Source organism: Leptomonas pyrrhocoris, assembly GCF_001293395.1.
Source record: "Leptomonas pyrrhocoris isolate H10 chromosome Unknown, whole genome shotgun sequence".
NCBI classification, from domain to species: domain Eukaryota; phylum Euglenozoa; class Kinetoplastea; order Trypanosomatida; family Trypanosomatidae; genus Leptomonas; species Leptomonas pyrrhocoris.
This window is the reverse complement of record NW_015438359.1, coordinates 1-18,286: the sequence shown is the minus strand read 5'-3', so window position 1 is coordinate 18,286 and position 18,286 is coordinate 1. Positions and strand designations below refer to the sequence as shown.

Sequence of the window (18,286 nt, the reverse complement as noted above, 5' to 3'; positions counted from 1 at the left end):
GCGTCCGGGTCGTGTTGGGCTGCGCGTTTCACACTTGCGTTTTCTGTTGCGACGTGCTTTTCCTGCTGCGAGTTTCACTGCGAGACGCAATGCTTTGTTGCACGTCCGCGACTTCTCTCTTCTTCGCACCCCTATTTGTTTTGATGGCCAGCGCCGGCAGTTTCCCCGTCACGTGCCGCTCCGTTTTGCGTTGCGGTCATTGATATTCTTTTGCTTGGTCGTCCGGCTGCGACATCCCTTTCTTGGTGCTACGGTGTTGGTGTCTCTGCAGCGATCATTTTCCTTCCTTCGCGGGGACGACACCCTATGGCACCGCATAAACAGCTCAACCCTGACGGCAAGCGTGCGCAGGAGCACGGTATGCGTGTGCGGTGGTCTGTATGCGAAACGGTAAGAAACCGGTTTCACATGCACAGACGACGCACACACACATAACGGCAGAAATGTGCGTTGACGAAGGAAGGACGAGACGGGACGGAGGGAGGGGTTATGGCCGTGCCCGGTTCTCCGCACCGCCCCCAGTTCTGTGCAGTTCTCTTTTCCTTTTGGATTGGATGAGTCTGCATGGCGTTCAAAGACAGTCTTTTCCTAAAAAAAAACTCTTTAGATAGGTTTCTATGTGTCATTTCTGTGTCCCTCTCAACCGCCGAAGCAAGTGGGCTTTGTTCTATCTTTCCAGGATGCGCGTAAAGAGCAAGACATTCCGTTTTCCGTCGGGAGCCGAGTGCGAGCTACCAGGCGGAGGAAACCGCCTGAGCCTACCATCCCACAGGAAGCGAGTAATACACGAAGAACGCCTAAGCGCTCTCTACAAAAAACAAGCAAATAGAAACTGTAGTAACGCACTTTTTTATTATTGTCTTGATTACGCAGGACAAGGCTGTTTGCAGCGGCGGCGGAGAGGGAACAGCTCGTAAAAAGCAACATGCGTAGGCAAGAGGAGACACTCGACGCGTGTGTTACTTCAAACTCTGTATAAAGCACCAATTTAACGGTATACACGATGTTTTTTTTTTAGTTTATTATTTCGTTTATACGTGCTTTTTTCTACCAGTTTGCCGATGTTCTCGATGCTAGTTTTGTTGTTTGCGCGTCGCTTTCTTTCTCGCTCCTTCTCACGCGTGGGAGCCGCCGTTTTACATTCTTCCGGACGCCGCGAAAGTGTCAAAGAGAGGGAAGAAAAACAGCAGCGGTGAAAAGTGGCGAAGGAAGCACTGCAGGGATGAGAGCGACGCCAAAATGCGCCACGTGCTTCTCCGTTTGTTGCTGCTGTACATCCGCTGCGAATGGCTTGTGGAGGCTGCACTCAATGAGGGACCCTTTCTCGGTGGAGAGCGACAGAACTTTATTTCCTCACGCACGCAAACACACGCCTGCGGGTGTGTCTTTCCTTTACGGATGCGCAGCCGGCTTTTTTCACCTTGCCGCTTCACACCACTCTTTAGCCTTTTATGCTGTGTTGCTGTCAACTTACCAAACACAGCTGCCGTATCGCACCTGTGAAAGCAACACTGACAAATGCGGAAGATGAAGTCTATAATAGAGTTGAGCACGTGTCTTTTGACGGATGCGGTCACCACCAAAAATCGTCCAGAGAACGCATAGCAACGTAAACATTCCGTGTTAATTGTAAAATATTTAAGACGGCTTCTTTTGCTTTATGTATATGATGCACCTCTGTGTGCATGCCTGGTTGCGTGTCACCATTCACGTTAGATGAACTCGGTGATAGCGTTAAGCGTCACAGTCCTTTTTTCTTCTCATTGACGTGCGCACGACAGAGTACACCCGAGGCGAGTGAAGAAGGAAAAAAAATATATTTGAGAATGAGAGGACGACCTGGGAGCAATGTGTGTGCTGATGCGGGCTCCTGGATCGTGTTCACATGACGTAAATGCTGCGATGTGTTATACTGAAGTACACGCACACACGCACAGGCACAGACAACTCCCTGCACAATTAACAGAAAAAGAGAAGGAGAACTTCATGTTTCTTTTATTGAAGTAAATATTTTAGCGCCGATGAGAACATGTTTTGGCGCGCATCGAAATTATCAAGACAGCCGTGTTTTTTCTTTTCTACTCTTTTTTTTTCTAAAGCTTCTTTTTCTTTGTCTCCCTTTGGGGGTGTCGCCTGCCCGATGAACAACCTCCGCCGAGACGCGTGCTTTCAGGGCGTAGGGCATCAAGCGACAAAAGCAAGACGGAAAGCGCCAACAGGTATCGAATTAACGGTCGTGCGGGGGTCGGAACCCACCGCCTGTCAGGTTCGATGAACCCAGAGAAGCGAATAGTATTTCGAAATACGCAGCCTTTAGGCTGAATTCCGGTGCGTTGTGCGGCCAAACAGGGATACGTTCAGCTGACGTTTCTCTTTGGGCTACGCGGAAGCAATGCAACGGACGGCCTTCAGGCACGGCTCTTGTGCCAATCCACGTAGCACCTTGTTCTACCAATGCGAACGTGAATTATACCGTCCGTTCATCTCTTCAAATGAAGGAAAGCGGCCTCGAGCTCTTATTCCAACTTACGCAGAATGCAAGCACGCCGTTCATGGCTCCAACGCCGCACTGCTTCCTTCACCCGCTTCAGAACTCTCGCTCACCTCTTTCTTCTCTTCTTTCTGTTCCTTCCGCACTCGGTGCTCGCTGCTCAGGACCCGACAACGCAGCAAACACGCAAGGCAGCGAGTTACTTCGAGGCCTCGGCGGATTCGTGTCGCCTCACACATTTCCTTGATGAGGGAAACGCGAGCAATTCATGGTTTCTCCACAGTCTCTCTCTCTCTCTCTCTCTCGAGAAAACACTGTCTTCTGCTGACAGGGCGTTGAGCACACAACCCTTCACTTGGACGCAGCAGCAACAAAGCCCGCGCACACCCCATGCCGACGCCCTCCCCCTTTTCCCTCACTTACAGCTGGTCCGGCGAGGACGACGGTGACAGACTCTCTCACCGCGTGGTGTGCCTCCGCTTGGAGGAGGAGGGAATGGAGCGGGCAGAAAACTTGGTGCAGAGCGCCCTGCACACGACGCCTCTTTCACCTACACGGAGCACCTTGACAAATCCTGCAGCGGCGCCGTGGATGGAGCTGACAGTAGGTGACCGCGGTGTCTTCGCACTGTGCATCGTGGCCAATGCCCGTGTGCTGGAGATCCACGAAGCAACCGGAGGAGGAACCAATACGAAAGGTGAGGCAACGGCCACGGCACCGCTACTCACGCAGGAGGCGCAGCTCGCCGATGCATCGACAAACCTGTACGCCCACTTTCTTTGCCACGGCGGCGGTGGTGCCCTCTTTCCCCCGCTGCACGTCTACCGGCTGAAATTGTTCGGCCGCACACCCCGCAGTGAAGTCTGCGTCGCGATGACTTGCCTTGTGCTGTTGAAGGAGGCTGCGGTGCCTGCGCCGTGCCTGGCTACTTCCACCGATCCCTTAGTGGCAGGGGAAGCGCTGGGACACACTGCCGGGGCAGGCGGTGCAAATGTGGTGGAGTCCCTCCTCGGACTGCAGCGGCAGCTTTTTATGATCGAGCGGCGTGTTGCGACGGCGTTCGACGATGTGAGGCAGCGAATGGCGCGACTGGAGTCCCGCGTGGAGCAGCTAGAGGCGCCTGTGACGGAGGCCCAGACTACCACCGATCCGGCATCGACGCCAGCACATACCACCTCACAGGCTTTTCATGAGACGAAGGAGGAGGAAGAGGAGGAGAGAAGATCGGCGTAACGGCCTTGTTCACATGCGCACTATATATAGGCCACTTTGTAATCGCTGCACGCTTTGCTCGTTCATCGGCGCTCCTTTCACGGAGTGGCTTCTTTGTGGCTGCATTGGAGTGGAAGCCGCACGTGCAACCTCCCCAAGTACGAGTACGGGGTCAGAGGGCGTCACAATGACTGAAAGTAACAACTTGCGAGTGCTTCCGCGGCTTTTCGAAGCATCAGCAAATTCATGGTGGTGATTGAAAAAAGCACATCTTCGCTGTACATTCACTTTCACTGGGTGGCGCATTCCCGCGCAATTTCCAGCTCTGCAGTTTTTCGTATCCAACTCTGTTTTCTGCGCCCACCTCCGCCGATTGCGCTCGCTCGCATCCAATTCGGCGCAACACACACACGCCCCCCCACACACACATACCCTGCAGTAAAGAAGCAACGGTGTCGCGCCTCTGCCGTCTTCTGCCGCTCCACATTTGTGAACGATGCGGCTTTTCTGCTCCAGAAAGTTGGCCCCTGCGGCTCTCGCCACGGCCACGATGACGCCACGCCGCGCTTTTCACGCGCAGCACCGCACCCCCGTGCTCCCGCAGGTGCACGTCGCCGACCCGCTGCCCTCGCAATGCGTCCACGTCGGCTACCTCATTCACCGCAACCAAATCGTAAAGCACACACCGCACCCGCTGGAGGTGGAGATGGGCTACCTGCTCGAGCGAGAGCACCAGCGGTACAGCCGACACGAGTCGACCGAGTCCGCCACCGCGTTCTTCGCCAGTCGAGGGCAGTCGATGGACGTCCTAAACCGCACCGATGCATCTCAGATTAGAGGCAACTTTTTCGGTCTAGAGTTGTATCAAGACGCCACGAAGGTGATTCTGCAGCGCTACTCGCCTGAGAAGCGGGTGGCGGCGGCGGACGCGTGGAGTCCGTCGGCCCTCAGCGACCACCCCCCGCCGCGCCACACTCTCCATCGAAAGATGGACGACTTTCTTTACCTCATTGTGCAGGAGGCGGAAAGTGGGAAGTGGGCAATCCCGCACACGGCGCGCAAAGACGACGAGTCGCTGCGCATGACGGTCGACCGGGCTCTGTCCTCGCACAACGCTGACGGCCTCGAGTGCTTCCTCTGGTCCAACGCCCCTCAGGCGACGGTGGTGTTGGAGGAGGAAAACACGCGTCTGTTTGTCTACTCCGCCACGTACCTATCCGGGCGGCCGCGGTTCGACTTGTTCGAGCCGAAGCCGCAGGACCACGCGTGGGTGACGCGGCAGGAGCTGCTGCAGTACAGCGATACTTTTAAGAGCACGGAGCTGCTGAAAGCACTGATGGACATCAGCGCGGATAGCACGTTCGAGTCCAGCTGATATGCGATTGTACAGCGAGGAGGACTTTTCGTTTGTGGACCCTTGCACGGGAGCGCTTTGGCTGATACAAGACTCGGTGAATGAGTAGGTGCAGAGTACGGTGCAGCTGCCTCACCATGCCAAGTAAATGGAGAGGTTTTTCTCACCTCCTATCTTCACGCTTCATGCGTAGGCACATCACGTTATCTTCTCCTCTCATGTATTATCTTCATCGCGCTTTCAGAGTGTATTCTGTTGTGTGTGTGTGTGTTGGCTGTGTTGGTGTGTATGGCTGCCGCGCCGGTGGCGGGGCGCTGACGTGTCTGTTGCGTGTCTATTCTGTCTCCACAACCAAATCTCTTTCATCTCGTACGCACAAGCGAAAAGGAATAACCCCCCACGGGCCAAAATTGACGTGATATTTGTCGGCCTGCTTTCTTCGTCCATCAAAAAAGAGGCGAAGATGAAATGCGTGCAGCTGCATCTACATTGATGTAGTTTCAGCCAGCTGCTCTGCACGTACTTGCTTTTAAATTTGCATAATCCGCCTGCTGCGATTCGTTCCTGTGCATTGTGCACGCATGATGATGTCGGTCTGCTTGCTATTCCAAACACCAGTGTCACTGCACCATAGGTTCAACACGTGTAACTCCCTCTTGTCACCTGCTACTCTCTCACGTTACTCCCCCTCCTTGTGCTTTACTCTGCCAGATTTACCGTTGCCTCTGCATCCTTTACGCATCCGCGTGCTCTACTTTGCTTTCTCGCGCGTTCTTTCTACTGTGTTTCATTAAAAAGAGAAAAACTGGAGACATAATTTGGAGTTGTCCCCTCCACCTCTTTCTTTATTTTTTTTTAAAGTATTTTGTAGCTGTCTGTTTTTGGTTTCACGTGTAGCGATTTCTTTGAGGTGTGAAGTGTCGTCGAGGAGAAAACCTTTGCATTCTCTTTTCTTCCGTGTCTCGTGCGTATTTCCATCGTGTGAATCTTCGCGTGCTTCAACATCTATTTCCCGTCTCTGCGCGTCGGCGTTATACAGAGTTGTGTCTCGAGAGTTGCCTACCGCTGCCGCCAACGACACCGCGGGATTGCGTGATTTTCCTCCACATTTCTTGTTTCCTTCGACGAACCGCAGCACACCGCACGTCACGATGGCCAAGGAAAAGCTGAACTTCCGCATTACGGGGAAGAGCATCACCTACGAGGGCCACCGGGAGAAGCGGCCGAAGGATCTGATTGACATCCTGGCAAAGATGGGCGTGAGCGAGGACGTGGTGCTGCCCACCTTCCGCGAGAACATCGAAACGCAGTCGAACTTCACGGATGAGCAGGTGATGGAGATGTACGCCGAGGCAAAGGCGATCCGCGAGGAGAAGAAACGGGGCAAGAACGGTGGCGCTGCCCCTCCTGCTGCTGCCGCCACAACCCCCTCCCACCCCCACACCGGCGCCGGGGAGCAGGAGCAACCGCAGAAGATCACACTGACCTACGCGGGCAAGCAGTTCTCGTACCAGGGCCTGCCGAGCGGCAAGCGCAACGCGGTGATGCAGCTGTTGTCGAAGCAGAAGGACGTGACACCGGAGATGGCGGTGGAGACGTACCGTGCGAACCTGACAGAGGACTCCGCCACGGAGGAGGAGATTTGGGAGATGGTCCAGGCCATGAAGAATAAGAAGAGCAAGCACCACAAGGACGCCAACAGCACGGCCGAGATCGCCACCTCGACGTCGTCGCCGAAGGCGCCGTCACCCGCGTCCGCCTCCGCCTCCGCCTCCTCGCCCTCCGTCCAAGAGAGCAACACCTACGACGCCATCGACGAGCTGGCCGGCATGTCAGTGAAGCAGCGCGACGATCTGAACGATTTCATTCGGCAGGTGCTGGAGGGGCCGACGACGGATGTGGCTGCGCTGCTGCGCGAGGAGCCGAAGCCGCGTCGCGAGGCCGAGGACCACAAGGCGGAGGTGCTGACGGCGCGCACGTCCGGCAAGATCGCTGTGTACCTGCAGGAGGAGAACAACACGAGCGGCACGAAGCTGATCTACGCGACGGCCTCAATGACGTTTGAGGAGTTCCTCGCGGTGGTAGAAAAGAAGTTCGGTCGCAAGATGGTGCTGTCCTTCTACGAGGGCGACGACGTGATCGAGCTGGATGACGATGACGTGCTGGCTATGTACCTTGAGATGGTCGTGAACGGTGATCCGAAGAAGCTGCGCCTTATCTGCTCCAACCCAGACACCCGCGCGAAGGAGATTGACGACCAGATCACGGAAAACCAGCAGCAGAGCGTGAGCGCCGTCGGTTCGCAGGTGATCACGACGAAGGCAAAGCCCTACTCGAACGGCGAGCTCACCGTCACGGAAGATCGCACGTATTCCGGCCACTCCCTGGCTGTCTACTGCTGCGCCTTTGCACCGAAGGGCGACCTATTCGTCACGGCGAGCCGCGACCGCTCTGTCCGCGTGTGGAACGTGCGCACCGGCAGCTGCACGGTGATGAAAGGCGGCCACAACGGCTTCGTGCTGTCGTGCGATTTCTCGCCGAAGGGCAACCGCGTCGTCTCCTCGTCCGACGACCGCACGATCAAGCTGTGGAACACGTCGTCGTTCAGCAAGATTGCGACGCTGAAAGGACACGAGGACAAGGTGTACTGTGTGAAGTACAACCCCAGCGGCGAGTACATCGCTAGTGCGTCGTGCGACCACACCGTGCGTGTGTGGAACGCGGACACGCAGTCCAAGCTTGTCACGCTGAAGGGCCACACGTTGGCTGTGTTTTCCTGCGCCTTCAGCAACAGCGACAACGGCAAGTACGTCGTGTCCGGTAGCGACGATCGCATAATCAAGATCTGGGACTGGGCGGCTGGTAAGGAGGTGAAGTCGCTCGTAGGCCACATCGGCACTGTGTGGACGGTGGCCTTCTCACACAGCGACAAACTCATCGTGAGTGGCAGCATGGACTACGAGCTGATGCTGTGGAGCGTGGAGACCGGCACGCGTCTGCGCTCGATGGAGGGCCACAAGACTTCCGTGCACCACGCCCTCTTTTCTGAGGACGACAAGTACATCTTCTCGTGCGCGCGTGACTGGAGCGTTATGGTGTGGCGCACCCAGGATGCGGAGCACGTAGAAACCATCACTGGCCACCTCAGCACCGTGTACCACATGGACATCAAGGGCGACAAGCTGTTGACATCCTCGCTGGACGACAAACTGAAGCTCTGGTCCGTGAAGCGCAACTAGGCACGAAGGTCGCCCCTGGCATTTAGCCATCTCTTCGCGCCGGCCTCTTCGCTTCCCCATCTGTGCGCTTGAAGCCAAAGTGAAGACAGAGTAACAGTCAATTTTGGCCGTGTTGAACGCAAAACAAACACCTTTCTCTTTTCCTCGAGCTTTCCGTACTCGCCGAGAAGAACAACTGCTCTGGCGTTTCTGTTCTGGGAGGGAGTCTCGCTGTTTTTATCCGTGAAGGCTCTTTTCCTTTCTATTCGCCGCTCTTCTGGTGGCTCTCCATTTGAGGTCCTCTTTGTATCTTCAGCTGTTGCGTTGTCGCTCGTCGATCTGTTTTTCCCGCTTGCGCCTTTTATTGCTGTTATTTATCATCGCGCTAGCAGGCCTTTCCGGCATCTCTCCACACACCCAGTATTTTACCGTTGCGACGCGGAAAGCGGCTCGAAAGGGGTACCCTGTCAGAGACTCTTCGGTTATGCGACTGCAAATGCGCCTCGCCGGCTGCGTTGATCGCGTCTACCCGGGAGCGTCTTCGTTTTATCATTGTCCTGTTTTGAATGTCCTTTCTTGGTTATTTGTTTTCGCTGTCCATTGATGTGTGCAGCGGTGCGTGCGTTGCCAAACAAGCGCACCCAAGCCTCACCGTGGTGTGAAGCGCAGAGGCACACACTTTCCCTTTCCTACTGGCACTTCGATGTAGCGCGCGCTCTGCGACGGCGGAGCACATCTGTCGAAGGCACTTTTCTGCCTTCAAGCTCAACAGAGAAGGCGGAGTGAGTGCTGCGCGTCTTGAAGCGCTTTTGAGGCAACTGCTTCGGATTCTCCGTGCCAAAGTAGGAAAGACGCAAAACGCGATGAAAGCCAAATTGCATGATACAACAGGCATCACGACTCGGTGGCTGTGCCAGAGAAAAATAAAATGGAAGAAAAAGTGATCAGCCGCATGCGCGATGTCATGCATTTTAAAATTCACACCTTCGCAGCGTTCTGCGGCGTCGCACGGCAAGCCACTGCATATTTTTGTTCGACGTATTACTACTGCTGCTACGATACGAGACAGAAGAAAACGCCACAGAAAGCAGCTGCCCGCATACGCTTCTTTTTGCTGCCTGATTCAACCATTTTCCTTGTGCAGAGGCTACCCCATAGTATTCCTTTTCCAAACACAATTGTTTCCTCCTTTCGTTTCATCGTATATGTATGTATGTATGAGCATTACTACCTGCCAAACATAAAAAGTAGGGACAATTTAAGCCTTTTGTTTAGACGTAAGATTCTTCTAAATGAGGAGAAGGAGAAGGAGCTTTATCGAAAGATGGTTGCGATAGCAGAGGTACAAACTTAGTTCGTAGAATAAAGAGTAGCACCCCACGTGGGAGAAGGGACGAATGGTAGTGAGCTCAAAAGTACGCGTGCAGCGGCGGCGCACACGGCTCGATAAGACTACAAGTCTCTTTGCCTTTTTCTTCCTTTTCGCCAGGTATGCTTCCCGTGGCGCGTCTCTCCCTTTTTTTTTCTCTGTGCTTCTGTTTTTCATTAAAACCGAGAGTACTTGCTTTCTTACTGCCGTTTTCCTATTTTTCTTGTTTCAATGCGTCGTCGGTGAGCGCTTCGAAATCACTCCTATTTCTACCTAACAACAAAAGCGGAATTGCACGTGGAGAGATATCAGGTTTCTTCGCTTCGGCCATGTTTCTTTTCCTTCTGTTCTTTCTCCTCTGTCCGTTGACGGGCGTTGTTTCCAAGGGCTAGATACAGCTTAAAAAAAAAGATTGGCGAGACTCGTGGTTCACGCCCACACAAACGTACACGCACACGGACATTCATACATCGTATATGAAGGGCACGGGTTGCACTTGTTGTGTGAGTTTCCTGAGTATTTTCGTCCCCCCTTTCCTTTCCTTTTTTTGCTTTTGCCGAAAGTCCTCAAATAGTGCTGTGAGCGGCCTACAGGCTTTACTGTGTTCGGAGGAAAACCCTCCCGGCGTACTTGCCTTTTTTTTTTCTCGTTCGCGGGCGGACGAATCTACTTTTCATTTCTATTGATTTGTTTGCGTGCGTGTCAGCGTTGACGGAGGATTTCCTGGGGGCCGCGATTGTTGCCTGAGCATGGAGGGAGGGGTATAATGATTCTCGTCTTTTTTCTCTTTATCATTGTTAAGCACGTCCTTCTCCATCAGCCGTGGCGCTTGCGTTGTTTCAGTTGTACTTCATGCGATGTTGTAGTTGTGCCATATCTTTTTAAATGAGGCGATTTCAATTGTAATGCAAATTGAGAAATCAAAATAATAGCATCCGTATTTGATGTGAGCGTCCACAGCACAGAGTCCGACATCCGTTTCAAACGAGAGGATGTCTTGAGCGCAGTGGGGAAAAAGGTAAGGAAAGCGAACTGCGTCCTCGCCTTTATGCGTGCGTTTGTCCACGGGAATGCAAACTACAGTGCCTACTGTTCTTCCACGCTTTAAGAGGTGAAATGGACTTTTTGGTGTTCTTCGCATGTGCGAGGTAAGTACGTAAGGTGATTTTTCAGTCGGTGGCAATGAAACGACCGTGTGGTGCGCTCATGTACGCTGTAACTGTTTTTTCATCCATTAGCTGTGTGAGTGGTTTTTGCTGGGCAAACGCAGGCACACGTCTCTTCCAATAAGTTATTTCTTCGCACCCCACTCTCCATGACTCTCGCCCCTACCCGCTCTTCGGATGTTCATCCCCAACAACGGTGAGCGACTTACTCGGCTCATTCTGTTCCCCTACCTAACCCGCTGTACATAGATCCCCTTTTTTCTTTTAACGCACGCTTGGTCATGCATGGACACGAAAACTACCAAACGTAAAGTGAGATTTAGAAATCCCAACGCCATCGCGCTTACTATACCCGTTCCTTTCCCTTTTACTTCATTTCCTGCCGTGTAAGCCGCTGCTCGTGCCTACCGCAAGCGTGTTCCAGCAGTCTCTGCTGTCTTCGTCTTGTTCAGTGTTTTCGTTTCCTCTTTTCCTCTTTTTCACATACCATCACAACTACTTTCCTTCTTTGAGCTAGGTAGACGCGCATTTTCTTCCGAGATGTTTTCCTCCACGTTGTCGTTTGACGCCCTTACGGCCATCACATCCTTTTATGATCCGACTTCGACTCCGCTAGCCCTCACCGCTGCCTCCCCCGCCACGCGAGAGTCAGCAGAAATGACTGCCTTTGCGGAGTTTCCGCACCGGAGCGCCGAGCTGCTACCCGGGCGGGTGATGTTCGGCCTCGACCCACGAGACGGGGAGCGTGTGGCCGCCATTGGCGATATGCAGCAGTTCGAACGCATGGTGTGGTGGCTGACGCGGCCGAGCAGCGCAGCCGGGCGCCGGCCGTTTCCGCTCCGCAGCGTCCACTTCTGCCTCGACAGTTCCGTGGAGTCGCCAGTAGACGTCGTTGCGCGCGTGCCACTGTGTGCGGCGACGGTGACGAGTCTCAACCTGAACACGCGGTGCGACATGTGCAACCAGATCTCTAGTCTTCGGGCAATTTCGCAGCTGGTGGGACTGCGGGAGCTGCTGATGAAGCACACGACGGTGTCGCAGTCGTCGCGGCCGCTGCCGGTAAACATGACCGACGACCTCCATGCTGTTTTCCGCAACCTGCGCAAGCTTGTGGTGGGGGACTACTACGTGGTGCAGCAGCTGCCTTTGAAGGATTTACACCACCTTGAGGAGGTCGACCTGAGCGGGACGGGCGTCAACGTTGCGGTGATGGAGGCGATTGCGGGCTGCTGCCGCGTGCGCTCGCTGAAGCTGCGCGGTTGCCTCGGCATCGATGACTTTGCTCCATTAGGGGCCCTCACTCAACTTTCATGCCTCGACCTCTCTCACACCCACCTCCGCGACCACGAGCTGCGACACCTGTGCAAGTGCTGTCAACGGCTGTCGTCGTTCGCTCTCAACCACTGCGACGCCCTCGGCAACTTTGCCCCTTTGGAAGAACTGAACCAACTCAGCTGTCTGCACGTCGGACACACCGCCTTCCGCAACTCCGACCTCGAGCGGGTGTGCGTGCTGCCGGAGTTGGCGGAGCTGCACATCGAATCGTGCCGTCTCCTCGACGTCTTTGGGCCTCTCGCCTTCCTGCGGGACCTGTGCGACCTCGACGCACGCGACACGTGGGTGGACGACGCCGGGGTGGTGGCCATCGCGCAGTGCACCAAGTTGCGTCGTGTTACCTTAAGCGGCTGCGCTTCCATCTCGAAGTTCTCTCCGTTGTCGCAGTTGACGCACCTCGAGCACCTCTGCCTGTCCGGCTGCCTTATTGCGGATGCGTGTCTTAACGCGCTCTGCACGCCGATGATGCCGCTGCGCACGTTTCTCCTCAACGGCTGCCGCGTTCTCCGCGACTTTACGCCGCTGCGGCGCCTGCAGCTGGTAGAGGAGATAGGTGTATGCGACACCGCCTTCAATGACACTTCGCTGCAGGCTGTTGCGCAGTGCGGCCAGCTGGCCAAGCTTCATCTTCACATTTGCATCGCTGTCACGTCTCTCTCCCCACTCACGTCATGCGCCCACCTGCGATATCTCGGGATTGGCGGGACACGCTTTTCGAGTGGGTGCTGCGAGGCTGAGTGCGCCGCATTGCGCGAGCGAGGGGTGCAACTCAACCATCAGCTCTTCTTAGTTTCTTCTTTCTGACCTACTCTTGAAAAATGGTTTTCGTCTTGTTTCGCAGCCGCACGTTTTCGCTTTGGTTTTGCCTGTTCATACGTCTGGTTTTTAATTCTTCTGCGAATTCCCAAAGCGCGCTTTTCCTTTTCTGCTGTACTATCATTCATGTTGTAAACAAGGGAATGAGTGTGAGATGCCTTTGTTTTTGTGAACATGAGTGCGGAGCAGGCGCTACGCACAAACGAAAACGTCTCCTCTTGCCATTTTCTTTCTCTTTTCTCGTGTTATTGGGCAAGTGAATTTCCAGGATTGCACGACTCGTTATGTATAAAGTGCAGCCCTGACACCAGTTACCACACACCACAACAAATCTTCTCTCTAGTAAACATCGCCGCATTCAATTGGCAATACAAATATTTACTGACTCTGTTCTGCTTCTGCTTTCTCGCTTCCTGTTGTTCTTTTGCAAGACTTCCAGCTACTTCTTTTGTCTCCTTTTTACTGCCTTTACTGCTTTGTGCGTTAGTTCTTCCCCGTACCTTCTCCTTTCGCCGTCGAGTACGTATTTGCGACGTTTTACTGTTCTACGCGAAAATGAGCCGGAGAGGCTCAGAAAACACTGCGTTAGTGCGTATCGCGATGGGGAAAACGGAAGCGCAAAAGAGGGATGTGAAAACCAACAAGCGCTGGAGGCCTTGTGGCCGATTGTACCTTCTTCAAAGAAGAAAAATTTATGAAGTGTCAAACCCTCAACTTGACTAAGCGAGCCTTCTCAACTGCCTGAAAGAAGCCACAATATATGCGCGACTTCTCACTCTGATTCATTTTCATCTAACATCCCTTCTCTCCTCTCCCCAACACAACCCCATTTGCGTGTGCAACGTTATGTGACGCTTTTCGCTGCTCCGTATCCCTCTCGATGACGCTCAGATCGCCCTCTACCGCGTTCCTGCCTCTCCTTTCCCCACGAAAACTACTTTCTACACCCTAACAGTTCTATCAAGATGGCCAAGGGAAAGCGTTTCGCTGATGCCAAGGGCAGCCAGAAGCGCCAGAAGAAGGTGCTCCGCGACAACATCCGCGGCATCACCCGCGGCTCCATCCGCCGTATGGCCCGCCGTGGTGGCGTGAAGCGCATCTCGAGTGAGATCTACGAGGAGGTGCGCCGCGTGCTGAAGGCCTACGTCGAGGACGTCGTGCGCTCCAGCACCGCGTACACCGAGTATGCACGCAAGAAGACGGTGACGGCGTCGGACGTCGTGAACGCGCTGCGCAAGCGCGGCCACATCCTGTACGGCTACGCGTAAACGGAGCCTGTCGTCAAGCGTGGCACGCACCCTGCTGCCCAGCACATCCCCTATAGATTCTTCTTTTTCCCCTTCATTTTTTTCCTTGTTTCCACTGCCTTCCTGACCTTCTACCCTGAGGAGAGACGATAGAGAGAGAGAGAAAAAGCAAAGCCCCAAAGCGTGTTATATCGAAGTGGCGTGACCGAGAGTGCGGATAAAGTACTGTTGGTACTGCACAGTGTAAAAGAGAAAAAAGGACAGCGCCATTTTCTTCTGCAAGGTGCGATCGGTACCACAACAACTGTGCGATCACTTGTTGCATAAAGCACTGCCCCCCTCCCGTGGAGGCGCTGCACCGCTGTCCCTCTTCCGCCTTCTCTATCTCCCTTCTTTGCCTTTTTTTTTGTGCACGCGCTTCCGCATTTTATCCTGACCCCTTTATCAATTGTAATTCTGCAAGACGTTCATCAAAGTGTCGCACCGGCAATCACATAAGCACGCTGACCTACAGACAGATAAACACGTACTGTTTTGTTCGCTTAACCATTTCCCGCCACTTACGATGCTCGCAAAAGAGAAGAGTATTGATGTTGACGCGAGCTCACGGTGCTCAAACACCACATCGATGAAGCTCTCAACGAAAACACCACCGACAGAAATTGACAAAACCGCGGCAGTTCTCTCGGGCACGGTCCTCAGCTCACAGATTGACAACGACAATCCTTTGAGCGCTCCATTTCCATATTAATCGTTACCTCAGGAACACCCTGTGCCCCATAGCGGGTACGTGATCGCTTCGCTCGCGCTCACCGCCATCGCTGCCCTCCTCTCTCTTGGATCCATCGTCGTTGCCGCCGTTGTGATCAGCCGCGAAACGAAAGATGAGTCAGCTGACAATGACACCTGGCTTGTCGGCGGGGTGTATGTTATCTTCTACGCCATCACCGCCGCGGAGAGTGGCCTCTGTTTGATTGCCATGACGGCGTGCTTTGGTCTTGTGCTCAACCACAAAACACATCGTTTCCTCATTCGCAACCCGACAAATCGCGCCTTTGTCTGCCTCTGCGCTGCCGTTTTTCTGCTCTTTGTTTTCTGTGTGTAGACCATCGTGATACATATTCTGTGCGCCGATTGGGATCCCAAACGTGTGCCGTCTGCCGGCCTGTGCACCATACCCTGCGTCCGAGCAGTTGCCTTGCTGTCTTTCTTCGCCGTGCTGGTCGCCAACTCAAAGGTGAGCCCGCGTGATCCTCTGATGTAGACATCTAATGCGCTTCATTTCCCCTGGTTTCGTTGTGACTGTTACAAACAAAAGCACATACCTACTGTGGAAAGCTCTTTGTTTTTAACGGGTTTCTTTCTCTAACGGCTACCTACGTCCACTTTTTGATTCCTTCTTCATGTTCCACTATTACTTGTTACGCTTTTTAAGATAATCGATAAACTGCAATGCATCCCGTGCCCTACTGTGGAGTCGAACATAGATCGTCTTCCTTTTGTTTTCTCCTTGCTGTACCGTATGCTGTATTTCTGCCTTCTATAAGTGCAGGCATTTCTCAAAACTTTCTTTCCGTTGTTCACCTTGCCGGCGCTTTGCGGGTAAAGCGATGTAAGCGTTTGTGTAGTTGAGCAGGCTTATCTCATCGCCGTGCTGGTACGGACGCAAAAACGAAGCTTCGGTTTTTTTTTTGTAAACATGGATGCTCCTCTGATTGTCAGCATAATACGTTTGTTTTTGATTAATAAAGTTTTTTGACATGAATCCAAAAAACAAAATGCACAGAAAGTCTTGGAGTGTTGAAAGGCGGAATAAGGTCACACGACGTACTCTCACAAGTACGAATACACCGCAGCAAGATCCTATTACAAGCAAACGGTGTCGTGTGGTAACTTCCCATTTGCAATGCTCGTGCGTGTAAGGGACAGAGGTTGGTGCTGTGGAATTCCTGGTAATGTCATCTTTCACGTCATTCTGCTTTCTGCACTGTTGTCTCCCCACTCTTCTCTCGTCCAATCTTGGCCTCTTTTCGTCTTGCCTTACGTGCATGTCGCCCTTACAGCAAAAACTACCTTCAAGAGTGCTGAGATCGCAGGTGAAGGACGTAGCGCACGGTATTGTCTCTTAGACGGCATTAAAGCTGAACACTTTGTGTTCCCAGGTGCTTCCACCGAGGCGGGTGCTTCGTCGAAAAGGAATGAAGTGAGGCAGCGCTTTGAACCCACAGATGCGCCGTAGTTGTCACCTACAACGGTAACGCTGTCCTTTCTTTGCCGCGTTAGCAGGCAACGGATTAGAGCCATACGATCATCGAGCAACTCTGCTCTCCTGGTACTGTGAGTTATTATAGTCCCAGTTGCTGAGAGCTGCCTAGCGGGGAAAGTGTGGTGCCACAAAAGGGGATAGTAGATGAAAAGAAAAGCGGACTCCTGCGCATTGATGTGCTTTGCGTTAGAAAGCGGTGGAAACCAGACAGAAGTGACTCGAGCATGCCGAGTGCAGCGTCGCCGTTGTATCACAGCTCTATCCTTTCTATATTACTTGGTAGTGGATTGTCCCTGCTGCACTTTAAGCTCTGCTTTGCAAAACACAACGCTTGATTGGTTGAGTGAAGCACCGTTTGTTGCAGCGTTGCCAAATCCTCCTCCATGTAGCAATAGAGAAGGCCAGAACGGTTGATTATCCGAGACTTGAAATCTTAAAGAGCGAAATACACATCTGAAGTGAGGTATTTGATACGGAGAGAGAACGAGGTGACGATAATTTATAGCAGGCATTTGCGCTCAAAGAGGAGGGAAGCGGAAGAAATACAAGACGTACGGGACCACACAAGAGAAGAACGACTAAATATAGCTGTAAAAGGAAAGAAGATGCGATTGAAAAACGGAGTGGAAAGAGGGAGAAGAAATTGAGATAAAGGCACGAAAACAAGAGAAATTAAAGCAGACACGACAATGATTCTGACTGCCGAGAACGCCAAGTGTCTCCCGCAAAGCAGGTGCACCGCCAAGGTGTCCTCTATCTTTCAAGCATTGTCGTGAAGCATGAGATCGTCGGAGCGCTGACGAACCACCTCATCTCGCCCAAGAACCCCTTCGTCGAGGTGATTGCACCGGCGCCGTGGAAGAGGCAGAGGGCGTGGCCGTGGTGGTGTGTGGCGGGCTCTTCGGGTGCCGGACGCGACGCTGTCTACCACTGCGGCACCACTCCACCGTGGCGAGGGGCCAAAGAACGTGCGGCAGCTGCCCACCAAGAAGAAGCAACTGCAGCAGCAACGGCGGCTTCCTGCTGAACGGCGGAGTGCTGCAACGCCTCGCGCTCAACCGTCCGCACACCGCGCCAGCTCTAACGTGATGAGCCCACCGCTTCCTCAACGCTCGCACGGCAACAAGCAATGGAGACGAGCAGGGGCGAAGAAGCGGTATGAAAGGGAGCTGACTCTTGCCGGGAGTTTCTTGAGAGACAGGCGGCCGCCACCACGATAGCGGAGGTGAACAGAGCACCAGCGCGAAAGAGAGGCATGGTACGACGAGGGCTGCGACAGTTGCGGCGATGTCTGTGCCAGATGTGGTGGTGGTCGACTCGAGGGCCTGGCCACGCCGAACACAACACGGCCCTCTGCACGGCATGAGAGCCGGACCCTTTACTGAGCGAGCAGGCACGCGAGCAACGTGTACAGGGGAGTAGTGGTCCATCTGTGAGCTGTTACCTTGCTGGAGACGTGTGACGATGGCGATTCCCACGGCTTAGGGGTAGCCGCTCTGGGACTGCTGCGAGTGCGGCCCAAACTGGGGAATCTGCCGCTATGCACCGTGCGGGGGACGCTAACACTGCTCCGTCTGGTGCGTGTGTGTGGCCTGACGGTGAGTGGCTGCGTGTGGTGTATGACTGGACGGGTGTGCTGTGGGGTGAGCGTGCTATAGAGGGCTCTCTGCCATTGGGTGTGTGGGGCTGTAAGAGACGGAGGGGGCAACATAGCGTATGTACATGGAAGTGTGGCGTGCACAACCTGCCGTCTTGTGCTGTTGGCGTTGGTGTTGGGGCTGCTGTGGTGTAGGAAAGGGCGGGGTTAGGGTT

The 18,286-nt window shown here is 53.8% G+C and overlaps 5 protein-coding genes across 6 annotated transcripts; all 5 read left to right on the top strand.

Annotated features, from left to right (window-relative positions):
• Positions 1-2,654: 2,654 nt before the first annotated feature.
• Positions 2,655-3,724, top strand: ABB37_01854 (hypothetical protein; the record flags this gene model as incomplete). The annotated part of the gene is made up of 1 exon (XM_015798512.1): positions 2,655-3,724. Exon 1 carries the CDS (start codon positions 2,882-2,884, stop codon positions 3,722-3,724), a length of 843 nt encoding a protein of 280 aa, XP_015661990.1. The 5' UTR covers positions 2,655-2,881.
• Positions 3,725-4,199: 475 nt separating this feature from the next.
• Positions 4,200-5,078, top strand: ABB37_01853 (putative mitochondrial hypothetical protein; the record flags this gene model as incomplete). Its single annotated transcript, XM_015798511.1, has 1 exon — positions 4,200-5,078. One exon carries the CDS (start codon positions 4,200-4,202, stop codon positions 5,076-5,078), a length of 879 nt encoding a protein of 292 aa, XP_015661989.1.
• A 1,130-nt stretch (positions 5,079-6,208) lies between these two features.
• Positions 6,209-8,296, top strand: ABB37_01852 (hypothetical protein; the record flags this gene model as incomplete). Its single annotated transcript, XM_015798510.1, has 1 exon — positions 6,209-8,296. The coding sequence occupies one exon, from the start codon at positions 6,209-6,211 to the stop codon at positions 8,294-8,296; it is 2,088 nt and encodes a 695-aa protein (XP_015661988.1).
• Positions 8,297-11,010: 2,714 nt separating this feature from the next.
• On the top strand, positions 11,011-12,949 carry ABB37_01851 (hypothetical protein; the record flags this gene model as incomplete). 2 transcript variants are annotated; one of them, XM_015798509.1, is made up of 1 exon in its annotated part: positions 11,011-12,949. In XM_015798509.1, the coding sequence occupies exon 1, from the start codon at positions 11,351-11,353 to the stop codon at positions 12,947-12,949; it is 1,599 nt and encodes a 532-aa protein (XP_015661987.1). In that variant the 5' UTR covers positions 11,011-11,350. The 2 variants fall into 2 exon arrangements, with proteins under 2 accessions (XP_015661987.1, XP_015661986.1); XM_015798508.1 differs by having other exon boundaries at positions 11,059-12,949.
• A 902-nt stretch (positions 12,950-13,851) lies between these two features.
• Positions 13,852-14,229, top strand: ABB37_01850 (histone H4; the record flags this gene model as incomplete). Its single annotated transcript, XM_015798507.1, has 1 exon — positions 13,852-14,229. The coding sequence occupies exon 1, from the start codon at positions 13,927-13,929 to the stop codon at positions 14,227-14,229; it is 303 nt and encodes a 100-aa protein (XP_015661985.1). The 5' UTR covers positions 13,852-13,926.
• Positions 14,230-18,286: the final 4,057 nt, after the last annotated feature.